This window comes from Tinamus guttatus, unplaced genomic scaffold, assembly GCF_059628265.1.
Source record: "Tinamus guttatus ecotype Peru unplaced genomic scaffold, ASM5962826v1 Tinamus_guttatus_pri_ptg000473l, whole genome shotgun sequence".
In the NCBI taxonomy this organism is placed as follows: Eukaryota; Metazoa; Chordata; class Aves; order Tinamiformes; family Tinamidae; genus Tinamus; species Tinamus guttatus.
Genome location: NW_028289007.1, coordinates 2,189,637 through 2,202,690, shown reverse-complemented (window position 1 = coordinate 2,202,690; position 13,054 = coordinate 2,189,637). Strand labels below are relative to the sequence as shown.

Below are 13,054 nucleotides of genomic sequence, written 5' to 3'. Positions count from 1 at the left end.
AGCCGCGCTTTACTTTTGCCACTCTATTTTCTTTATTAAAGTGCCTTTGTAAAGATGCAACGGTCACCTGCAACCTTTCAGTCCCGCTTGCTCAGTGGAATAAATTCAATCAATCAAAAAAAACAAAAAAAACCCACCAAAAACACCTCACTGGAAGTTGCCTTCATGAAGGGATTTTAGAATTAGCAAGGTTTAGAAGTGCCTGACTCCCAAAGATGTCTTACGAAATTACCACTGCACAATGTCAGCTTATCTAGAGTAGGAGCGTTTTAATCCAGGTCTGAATTTAGTTTCTTTTGGCCAGTTGTGTTCAGAGGAAAAACCCACAAACTTCTTTTGTTAATGACTGCAATAAAATCACATAAAACTTGATTTTTAAAAGTTTACCTTATGTGTACTTGCACAGCTGTGGTGTAACAGAAAGAAAATCCTGATTTGTATGGCCAGCTGCAGCTATCCAACACTTCATCATCAAATGAAAAGAACAGCTGAAAGCAACCCTCAGGCTGAGGGAGTCAAACTAAGTTTGTTCTACAGCTTCAAAACAGGTTCACTGCAGCTGTGAACCATCAGCACCTGGTATTTGCCTGGTGAGTTGTTTGTTTTACATGATGAGCTCAGCATTGATGTACTTTTAATGACTGTTTGCTCTATTTTGAAATATAGCACTCCTCCATATTAAAATCTGAAGGACATGATGAGGGAAGAAGATCTTTCTTCAGTTCCTCAGCCATCCTACCAGAAAGGAAGCGAGACTCGTGATGCTTCACACTGAAAAACTTTTCCATGTTGGAAAGGTAACACAGCAATATTTTATAGGATATGTGTCCAAATATATCCCCTAATGCCATGTTAATTCTAAACAATAAGATGCAATTGCCTGCCTGAATGATCAGAATACTTTTTAATAATACATTAACTAAAATGCATATAGGAAATAGTGTTGAAAAGTAACTGAAATTCACAAACCTATCAATCCCAGAATTAATCCCACAGTGATCTGGGGAAAAAAAATATATATATATATCTTCTCACATCCATGTTTAAGACCATGCTCAGCACACTTCAACAAAAACAGTTTGTAGTCAGTTTGTAGTTAAAATCAAATCTTCCTGGCATAACAGTTTAATTAGGGTGAAAAAAATAATTCTGGTGAGAAAGTTTTTGAAAAGGTAGTTTGCAATTATAGTTCTTTACATAGTGGTTTTCTGCACTGTCCCCCTGCCAAGGATTAAAGTCATGCTGGCAACTGTGATTCCTTTTTGAACAGCACCTATTTTGATGTCAGCTTAACAAGGAGCAACACTGGAGCAATGTTTGTGTTTTGCCAGTGCCGACTGACCATCAGCAATAACATGAAACTCAAGATACCAGAAGACAAACAGGTGAACTACAAGATTTAGTTTTAGATTAATAAGAATGATCTTTACTTCAAAAAAAAAATCACCTTGGGAAAAAATGGTTACTAAAAAATACTCTTTTATCACTGCTTGGATATATGAAGCAGCAAAGCAGGCTGCAGCTAACATGGTGGATCCTGGCAGGGAGCACACTGATGTGTTTTTGGTGCAATCCTTAGTAATAATCCTTAGTATTAGCTACCTCCTCAGAACATACAGAGGATGAGGAGGCAGGTAAATGTGACCTCCAGTGGCTGTCAAAACAGCAAAGCAACAAAATGAAGAGAGCCCTTCACAGAAGAGAGAAGTGGAATATAGTTGCAAGTCATTTGTAAACTGGGTCTGAGCAAAAAATCTCCTGTGATTTGGTGCTGCAAACACTTATACATTAGCGGTGTCAGCTGCACAAGAGCCCAACCAGTGAGGCAGCCTGAGCAACTGGAGTACCCTGCAAGCCTGAAAGCAGGCGCAGAGTTGCTTCTTCATGGGGCTGCTTTCTCCTTTGTCACCATAAGTGAATAGGTTCCCATCTCTCCCTCAGCTCTGCCAACCCGGTACCTCTTAAGACTATGAACGCATGTTCCAAAAGTATCCTATTTCTAAAAGAAAAAAAAAAAACACACACACTTAGAAATTAAGATTAAATGTTACAGCTGATATACTTTCTTTTTATTGCTCCCCTGCTTCCTGTGTTCTTAGCAACTCAAAGGTTCCTTTTGCCAGATTTTCCTCTACATTGTTTAAAAACAGTCATGAAAGCAAAGTACCCCTCATGTCGGTTAAATACAGGAACTGGGTCATTAGGAGAGGATGCAATTTCACAAACCTACCAATAACACACACGAGACTAAAGAGATGAAGGAGCACAACCATGAGCAGATTAAATATCTGTTCCAACTAAAGCCAGGAGGAACAGTTTGCATATCCTCATGAAGAAAGAAGAGAAAAAAGGAAGGACTCCTGTTTTGGGGACGAGACAGGCAGTATGATTTCAGGAAGTTTAGTTTTGTTTTTAAACGGACAAAACCAAGCAAAAAAGTTACAGAATGTGTTGATTTTGCTTAAGTTCAAGGTGTAAAACAGGGAGAATTTGGGTATATACTTGAGGCATCATTAGTAGCCTGTTTGCTGCAGCCAAACATGCCAGTCTCCTTCCTCTGGCCACGATTTGCCTCCTGCCTCCCTGTCCCAGGCAGCCCTTGTTTCCCTTGGATCAGCCAGGGCAGGAGGGAGCTAGGAGCCGCCTGAACCAGGGCGCCACAAGGGAGAGGAGCACAAGAACAGACATGTGGGATGGGGTGTCCCAGACTGCCCTTCTCGGCAGCAGAAGACATGAGATCAGCTTACCAAGACGTTGTGGATGCTAAGTTTCCATGCAAACTTCATGGAGAAGAAAGCCCAGAAACCCATACAGTCAGGAACCCACCTGAGTCACAAACTGCAGGAGGCTGGGAATGCCCCTAGCAAAAGGGTATCTGCATGTGCCCCTTGGTCTTGGTCACTCCTTCCCCAAACATCTGCTCTCAGCCTGTGATCACGACAGGGGAGGACCAGCCCTCAGCGTGACAGCTTCAGGAACCCATTCTAGGATAATATTTGTGGAGGTGGGGCTTGTCCTGTGGTTTCCTGCCTTGGTTTGAGCACGGTTAAGATGACCCTGGGCCGATTCCCCAAAATACAGAAATGCCCTAGGGTAAAACATACAGGCACGTGTAAAGACATGGTAAGGACAGAACCACATCTTCCATGAGCAGCACCAGCTTAAAGCTTTGTAAAACTCGGGTCTAGAGATGAGCCTCCTTCTGAGCACCTTCGATTCTCATAAAAAACGATAGCTGAGGGGGTTCTGCACATCTTACGTATTGTTGTTACGGGAAGCAAGACCACAGTGCATCACTCAGAAGACTGAAATAGTTTTTATGCATAAAAAGATTAGCAAAAACACAAATTGAGTAATAAGTGTAAGGATCCAAAAAAAGGAAAAAATATTTCTACTTAGCACAATAGAGTATAAAACTGTCCAACACTTATGCTTCCAGGCAGTGGTTTTCTTATCAGCAGGGAGAATGAAAAAAATATAAAAACATGAATTTGGTTATCTTGGGAAACTATTAAAAAAAAATCACTAAAGCTAATAGACTCAATTCAACCACAAAGCATCAATGTAAAACGAGATTTTTGACCTTGCAGGCCCTTATTGGTTTGTATAAGATTTTTTTTTAAAACATTTTTGCTTTCTGAACTTGATGGTTTGTGATCCTCTAAAACACAGCTTTATCTAAGAACTGTGGCCACTAGGCTTAAGGAGTTAGAAAAGCTGAAGCACCGCTGTACAATAAACATGGAGACAAGGGAGAGCTCTTGGTACCAACGTTTTCCTCACCATGAACAAGTTTCCCTGCCTGCACTGCTGGCTTTGACGATATCCCCAACTCAGTGCTCAAGCCCCAGACATTATAGGCAAATTGCTTCAGGGTAACTAGGAGCCGACAGCCATTTCAGCAATATGCTGGGCCTCCAACACTTGCATTTTGCAAATGTATTGTAATATAAAAGGGATTGAAGTCATGCCTCAATACCCAGGAAATTCAAAGGGCCCAAATGAAGGGCCAAAACTAGTCACAGCTTGATACAATCCAACACCACGGCTTTGACAGGCGGCCAGCAGAAAACTTAGAAGAGGATGCTACAGAAGATAACTGAAATGAGTTATTAGTCTGTGCTCATAGGAGGGAGAAACTGTTTTCCAAATACCTTGGAGGCAGAGAATGTCGTCACCACCACAGAATTAAGTCAAGCTGGTTTAGGAGGGGAGCTTGAATCATCCCCACGAGCTGACAGGGGAAACAAAAGAAACCCTGAAAACACACACACAGGTTCTCCTAGCCTAACATAGTGATATATTCAACTGCAGGTAGGCTCACTATCGCTACACCCACCCTTCTGGGATAGCCTGGCTACTGCTTTCCCCTGAGCCACCCAAGAGGCAGCAGAGGCTGCATCGTTCCTGCTCCAGCTGTCCCAGACGCACTGGAGGACGTGCAGGGCGAGCCGCGAGCGGGCAGACCCAGCCTGCTGTTTGTGGGGAAGGAATCACCTAACAGCTCGTCCTTCTGCAGCACAGAGAATGTGAGAAGGACCTAGCAAGCATACAGAAAGGAACAGTTGTAACCAGCTCTGCGTGTTAAAAATACCTTCTTTATCAATTTTAATTGCAATGCTTTAAAAATTTCTGTGAATGCCCAAAGCAATCCTGTCTCAGCATTTTAAATACTTCCATTGCATTGCTTTAATTTAATCTCTCAGAATCTAAACAGCAGCTGAATGAAATCTGAACAAAGACTGGTTAACTTACAAAACCAAAGAATTTTGGGTTTTTTTCCTGCATCATTGAAGAGGAAATTTGTTTTAAATGCTAATCAGAACTCACCCCCAAGACCCCAAATCTTTCACAAAAGTTCCAACCACAGAGAAAGTCGATTTCAAAGTTGTGATTAAGGATTACGATGGCATTCTCTTTCCCGTACTTGTGGTAACTCTCTGGGTCAGTGTAGAGGGTGCAATCGGTGCCTGACCACCATTCCAGCAACATCACCATCTCTGGAATAGACAACAACAAACACGTGAATGAACACAGGATATACATACCCACAAATCGTTAGCGTGTTGCCAACACATGGTAAAGAAAGGGCTGCAGCGAAGCTGAAATGCTGAACATAACCCACGTAGCCACACATTGGTAGAGCAAGGAGGGGATGGGGAGGGGAAGGGAAATAGGGAGATGAAATGGAAGGAGGGAGAAAAAAAATCCACAGTGATATTGAGAAAAAGCAGTTATTTAAACATTGCAATTTAAATATCAAAAATGTAATTATCAAAATACATGTAAAATTAGCATTCACACTTTATAATATTTGCATGCAAATAGAAAAACAGACTTTTATGAAGAACAAAACAAGCTTTCAGGAGAGAGAAACATGCTTATTTTCACCACACATAGGTCCTCCTGCTTCTAAGAGCTCTGGAATTTTTAAAGTGTGGAGAGCAAACACGGCCCAGCTCGCTGGCCGCCTCATTTGGCCCCTGGCTGGCCGGGCTCAAGCTGCAGTGCTCTCTGCATGCCCAGCCCGCTATCGCAGACCGTGCAGGGATGCTACGTGCTGCCCACAGCACCTTCCCCTCTTGCCTTTCTCTCAGGGAAGGGATCAGCACATCACAGGACTGGAGATGATGATGTTCATAACGCTTTCGACAGGCACGAGGCACGTCTGGGAGCTGCCCTTCGCAGTCTGACCGCTCACGCAAGCGGCCCAAGGGCAAGGCCGAGTGAAGAGCCAGGGGTGCCAGCAAGCCCGCAGCGCCTCCGCCTTCGCAGGCCTCCAAGCCCCCCAGGCAAAGCCCCTCGGCACGTAGCTGGTCTCGACGTCTGCTCGACCTCGGGCCGCGGCTCTTCCCAGGCCTGTAGGAAAGAGGCTTCCCAGGCTTGCTTCAGCGGAGCAAGGGCTTCGCTAACCACTGCGGGAGGAGCTGCAGCCAAGTCTCCTGCCCAGCAGAGCAGCTGCTGCCTGGAAAAGTTCTCTCCACGGCAACGTGCCCATTTCGTAGAGCTCGGAGAAGGCGCTCTGCTGCCAGCCTTGGCTACAGACACGTTTTCTGCAGCTTTGAACTCTGAAGCCCCTGTCCCATTTGATTTGTCCACGGCTAGGCCCCGATCCAGACATTACCATGGTAGATGAAAAGGCTCTGTTGGAATTTGGGTGGAACCCACGATTTGGGATGGCACCAGTGAAACACGTCTGTGAGTATCTGGATCAGTGGAATTTCCTCGCTGGAAGATTTCACATCATCATTAAACAGTCGTCTTCTTTCACTGAACTGATGGCATGACTATGTGATTTTCTCTTCCCTGTTCAAGTTACTTTTTAAGTTTCTTTAAAATACTCAAAGCTGACAGGAAACTGGCATAAACAAGATCTGACCGGAGAGCAACCAACCCACCCTGGCTCCCAAGCCAGTACAGGCTTTCTGAAAGCCACAGAAAGGGAGCCGGCCGGAGGAACAGACCAAAGCGTGTGCAGAAGGAACTGCATCTAACCCACCTCCCTGCGCTCCTCTCCGTCTCCTACCACACAAATGTTTGTGCTACCAAACAGCCAGGCGCAGGCAGGGCTGCTCCCTCTGGCCACAGCCACCAAGAGGACTTGGAAATGCAGCCACCGCTTGGGGAGCGAGACACAGACCCATCACCGCCCTTCTGCTTAGGTATTCACTGTTAGGGTACTCTGAAAAATACAATTTCAGCCTTGACTACAGAGATGTGCAGGTACCCAGATCTTACCATTGTCCAGTGACCTTTCAAGTGTCCAAAACACATCAGGGACTTCAGCATTTGGAAAGGTCTATGCCAGGCCTAAGAAACAGCTTTTGAGAAATGCAATCAGAGAAAGGGGGTCGCAGTTAAACACTGAGAGGTCCAAACCTCCCTTATATTTACTCACACTTTTTCTACCAACATATTCCTGCCAGCTGGGGCTGTCCAGTACAAGGATATTAATCATGTGTCATCTTTGCTTTTTTTTTTTTTTTCCTTCACTCCTGCACTGTTGCTACCTGCCACAGAAAGGCAGACTGAACTATACCAGACAGCACCATTTCTGATACACTACAACTCACGGTGGTGCTCCCCTCACACACGGGCACCTAAAACACGAATGAAGTGCCAAGCAGCTGAGAAAGCAGCAATTCGAACCAATTAAATGGAACATCACAGACACAGGAACCTCAAAACACTTGACACAGTACAGAGCAGGAAGCAGCCTGGACAGGACACGAGCAATCAGGTTTGTTGCATGCACATTTAATGGCTCCTTCTGCTAGCTGCAAGTATGAAGAGTCTGCTACATTCTGAAGCATGCTACATTTGATGAGAGCGAGTCAGTCACCCGCAGCATGGGAAGCCCAGGTGAGTCAGCAAACCAACGCCCTTGGAGAGCCACCTGGACAGAGGAAGGGAATCTAGCAGCAGTGGCTCTTGCAGAGGAACTGGTGTCCTGGTAGGAGCTGGGGAACCATGTGGCTAAGGACAGCTGTCTGTCCAGATGGAAAAGGAAGGAAGGAGACATGGGACATGTTTGCTTCCTGCCAGAGCTATCACACAGACCTTTGCTTTGGTGCCCCATGAGGGTATCTCCTGAAAGGATGGGGAACCCGGGATGCTCTCCTGGCTTCAAGCAAGCCCTAGAGCACCACACACATCCTCATTCACTCAGGGAGGATCAAGATCTGGCCACCTTTTGAAACATTTTGAAATCTTTTCAAGCAGGTCTCCCACTGGCCCCAACTAGCATAAAACCTGACAACAGTCAGAAACAAGTCTTCTACATTTTCAGTCATCTTTAGCTAAATTAATTACCAGAAGCTTTTGAATGACATTGTGCTGCACGCTGAGGAACGGGCATTAGTGCCTGGACAAGTTTACCCTGAACGTAATGTTAGGTCACGGCTTTTCAAACATTACCCCTAATACCCAACCCTGTGCCCAGGGCAGCTCCAGCCGTGTCCTGGCTCCCAGGGCCGCCCTGCGCGTTCCTGACGGGGCAGGCACCGCTCCTGCTGCCACAGCAGCAGTTACAGCAACGCTCGCCGCTGGGCACCGACACGGCCGCTCTCACCCTGCACCTCTAAAACACGCTGCAACATGTGAATAAAGCAGCGCGTCGCTGGATGGAAATGGGTTTCCTCACAAAAGCCAAAAATGATCACATTTCTGGGGCAGTTATGGAGATACCGAAGTGAGGGAACAAGCACCTGGGCAAGCTTCCCCACGTCACCTACCAAGAAGTGCCCTGTGACAAGCATCTGCAAATCCACATCTTTGTGAGCATGTAGCTTTCTATGAGGTTCCTGTTTTAAATAAAAGCCCTTCTGCTTCCCGAAGCACAGGAAAATTAAACACAAAACGTAACTTGCATAACTTTACGGAATCACTGATTCTGGGACAGGCCACAGTCACAGAAAACGACGGAAGTTTGTGATAAACTTCACTGGTTTGAGTTTGCTTAGCTAGGAATCCAGCTGAGAAACAGAATAACCACCCCAGGATTTTCCCTGTTATCCTATACTGTTAAAGCTACTGCTTAAAATAAAGATGTAGCGATGATGTCAGTAAGTCCCTCTTAAAGAAAAAGCCACCTTCCCTTGGGAAAAACAACTTCATCAAGGTCACCCCATTTCATTCTGAGTGCTCTTTCATCCTTTCTTTTCCCAAGGAATTTGAACAAATGAATCATACATCAGGAATCCCACTATAGAGGCACACCACGTGCAGAGCGCTCTTCAATTACGTATTTTCAATCTCAAATTCATTCCAAATAAGCACATAAAAATATTTCTACACGCAGTTTGATGCTGCAGGCTTCACGTGAGAGATTTTTTTCCTGAAGGCCCTCACCTCTGATGCTCACCAAGCTCATTCAATTACTGCACAAACACCAAGCACCCCCTGGATGGCTTTGATTCAATGCCACCCGCCAGCCTTTACATTTTTAATGTAAACGTAAGTGTTTTTACATTTTTCCACTCTTTCCTTCCCCTCCCCATTCCCAGCCTCCCTTCTCCTTGTGGTTCTCAAGCAATGATTAGTAGCATCAGGCTACGCGCTCGCTCCCACAGCCTGCCACAGAAATTTATTACCCAGAAACTTGCTGTGGTAGCTTAACAGCCCAAGGTCATTCCTACGCACTCCGCTCGCCTCCTACACCGTGCGAACGACCCGTGCAAATCTCCTTTTTCTTTTCTGTATTAGTCAGACTGTAAACTCAGCATCAACCCACAGTGGGGAAGCAGGGAAATCTCTCGCTCTTAAACAACACTGGACCAAAATTTTCTAGCATAAGGCTTCTCCGCCTCCTTTTATTTTTTTCTAATGAGGTTTTGGGGTTTCGAAACAACTTTACTTGCAAGAATTGTTAGCTCCAATTTCCACCAAAACAAACAAACAATCCCGATAAATCAGATAAACCAAAGCCTCTATTAAACCAAACTACAGGGAAGATATATTTCCACTTTAATTGTATGCTCTATGATACAGTTTCCCATTGCCAAGGGATCAGCTGCACAGTACGCAACCCAACTCAGAGGCTGTACCTACAAAAGAGAATTAGATATTTCAAACTTTTTACGTTTTTGAGTTCTACTAAAAGGAAAGCATGCACCGAATTCAGCTAAGCCACCAAAACACCCCTGGGGGACAGTATAGGGTACATGCTTGTAAGTGCCTATGAGAACGAGCATCTTGGTGGCGCACAAAGCGGCCCAGGCCACGGAGGTGGCTCGAGGGACGGCACCCGCGGGACCGGCCCCTCCGCTGCCCTGGGCCCCGGCAGAGCCTCGGCCCGCTGGCCGCAGCGGCGGCACCGGCACGGGGCAACGTGCTCCAGCAACAGCTTTCCTAAGGGAATCAGTCTGAGCAGAAATTACTCTTACACAGTTCCCCATCTCACGCTCCTCCCCACAGTATTTCAGTAGATATATGAACGGAGACTTTATGGTCTTAAATCTTTATTTACCCACTCTTTTGCATTTCCCAGTTTGTTTCCTTGACCCAGACAGAGGAAACGCAGTGTATTTGACATTTAGGTAAACTGAAAGAAAATGTGCAGGATAACAGAGAACCAAATTACCTACATACCTTACAGAAATGATGCAGTATTTTTTTTACAGATGTTCTGTGATTCTGGTTCTACAAACAAGTGAATCACTTTTTCCTTCAAATCCTAATGGACTTCAAAACCCAGCCTTTGATTCTGCATAGTGATACAAATAGTCTGAGTCACCCTCACTGACTTTAGCCAGGCCTCACACAAAAATATAGAGATTAACCAACATATAATATACTGTGTCCAGAACTAAATTGAGAATTACCTTCCTTCCTCAGCTCTAACAATCTTGCTTACCTGTGCAATGAAGTTTTTAGGGAAAGATGAGATAAACATAATACTAAATCCATAGTTCGGCTGTGCAAGGGTATATATATATGTTTTTCATTTTATTGTATTAGTCAACATACCATTCAAATGGACTGAACTGTGCATGTAGGTATTACAGAACTGAACAAATTACATATATTTGAAGTTTCATTAATCCAAACCTTTTCCCAACATTAAAGAATCCTGGTGAGCCAAGGTGAGAATTTGCTTGCATTCAAGCAACATTAGATTATCTTTTAATACTTACTTTATTTAGCTGCTTCACACAACCTGCAACAAAAGCACCCTTGCTCTTCTCCTCCTCCGAGCCCTTCCTTCCACATCAGCTCCCTGGCAGCTCCCACCTCACAGGGCCTCCGGCCTACAAACCAGCTCCTCCCATGCCAACTCTGCACAACTAATGCAAAGGGGAAGAAAATGAAAAACAAACAGAAACAATGGAAACCCCCAGCCGTGTCTCCTGTGCCTGTTCCAAGGGAGTTGGGATGAGCTTTAAGGGAGGCTACGGGAGGGGGACAGGAGGCGCCAGGGTCTCCAAATGCCCAACGCTGGCTCTGGCCTGGCGGGTGCTGCAGTTCCTCCACCCTCTGGGAAGGGGGAAAACAAGCAGCACCAAAGAAGCTCTGGTTCTTCAGCACATCAATCTGAATTGCCTCAATGCCGGCACTTAAAAAGAATAAATAAACAACAAGAGAATATCTTCATGGCTGGCTTTAATCATAGCTAGTTACATGAAAAGCATTTCAGGGAAGAAGGGACACACACAGAGTGCTGACACTTGTCATTTTCCATCACAAAGTAAATTTTGCAAGGGTGAGTCATTTAATTAACACTATTCCAGCATACTTAAATGAATCATTTGTTCTTTTTTTCATATTAATTAACCATTCTTGGTAGGCAACAGAAACACTGGCATGCTTGTTTAGCTATAAAATGACAATTTTAAAATGCAACTAAAAGCAAAGTTACATTATTATACTGACTCAAAAGTACAATAAACCAAAAAACTTAAGTACCTACATAACCTGCTTCAAGGAACAACAAAATTGCCTCCTTTTATGCTGTTCTTCATTTACTTTAACCTATGCACCAAGACAGAACCAAGAAAGAGCACTTACAAGTGCATTATTTTACCATATATGTAATATGTGGTAGAGGAGTAAAAACTGGAATAACATGCGCTAAACTCTTCACTACAAATAAAAAGCATAACCAGGTGGGAAATCTGCGACGACCATTCGTAGCTTCAAAGACCAGATGGAATAAACAGCTGGCTCGTGAATGCTCTGCATATAGGACAGGAATAAATAAATAAATGGGAGGAGGGGGGCACACTAAAGATAATCTGCCAGCTAGTTTAGGCCCGTGTCTACCCAGGGACTTAAAACAGGGACTTTTTACCTTTCTGGATTTTTAGACTATAGCTGCTAGGTGCACATCTCCTAAACACTTTCTATATTACCAATTACATCTAGAGATAAAAGAAAAAAAAAAAAAAAAGGAAAAAAGAAAAAGCAAGGCTACCGTCTTCCATGGACTACTCTTTCTACACACCACACAGGAGTCAGAGATCACAAGGTTAAAAGCCTGGGTGATAGCTACCTACCACACCGACTCCAAAGCAGGGATTTTAAGTGCTTTCACCTTTGGATTGTTTTTTCTTTTGGATTGTTTTGCAGTCAAAAGGGGAAGGAGGATGTTGAAGTATTATTCGCACACACACAGAACAAAACCAGCAGAAAAACAAAGCCCTCAAAAAGAGAACTCCTTACCAAGCATCCCCCTCTGCTGGGTAGAGAGCTGGTCTCCGGAGGCGTTTGCCCCAGGCCCCAAAGCAACCCTGCCAGCAACTGGCTGGAGTGACACTGCAGTGACACACCAGGCTGTGCTCCGAAAGCCAGAAATCAGCACCACACTGGGCAGGCAGGAGCGATGGCTCTTAATTCCTCACTCCCGCAATAAATGACTGGCTGCGCTTTCAAGGCAGAAGATAAGCACACCCAAGCTCTTCATTTACTCAGGCACAAAGACTATTTACTTCAGCATTTGCATGCAGGAAGGTTTTTAATGTAGTTCTCTTCGCCAACCTTAGATGCCAATAAAGCCAAAGTGTTGTGTTTGCCAGGAACGACTGAAGTCCATCTCGTAGTTCCTGTGACACCAACATTTGCTTAGTCTGAGGGTGAAACCAGGCCCTCGGGCACTTGCATCTCTTGCAGATGTGGTTTTAGTGCCCAGAACACTCCTAACTTTCTTCTGCTGTGCACACGAACAGCACCAGAGAGAAACTGCTTCACAGAGCAGAACCCCTGCAAGTCATCATGCAAAAGGAACGCTGATAATTTCATTTCCACATTTTTCAGGCAACCTCCTATACACAGACATGCTGCAAAATATTTTTTTTTCATGCATCCTTGACCTACTTCTAGGTTTTGCCATTTCTAAGCCTCCACATCTTTTACTCAAGAATCACTGTCCCCAGTTAACTGCTTTGAGCAAACCTTGCCATCGTTAGGAATGGCACGTGATCACCATCACCTTTGTGAACAAGGCCTCAACTCTAGAACTAGTAGGGAATCATCATCCTCAGCGCTCCCTATAAAAGCAGACCTCCATATCTGATCTCTACACGTCTCTAATTCATCTCTAATACACACTCCAATACCT

General features: G+C 44.6%; 1 protein-coding gene across 1 annotated transcript in view; it reads right to left on the bottom strand.

Annotated features, from left to right (window-relative positions):
- The window catches only part of AGPAT4 (1-acylglycerol-3-phosphate O-acyltransferase 4), a 52,966-nt gene that overhangs the window by 22,115 nt on the left and 17,797 nt on the right, over nt 1-13,054 (bottom strand). The window contains exon 2 of the mRNA XM_010220593.2: nt 4,831-5,000. Within this exon, the coding sequence (XP_010218895.1) occupies nt 4,831-5,000 (170 nt within the window). The remainder of the gene's footprint in view (nt 1-4,830; nt 5,001-13,054) is intronic.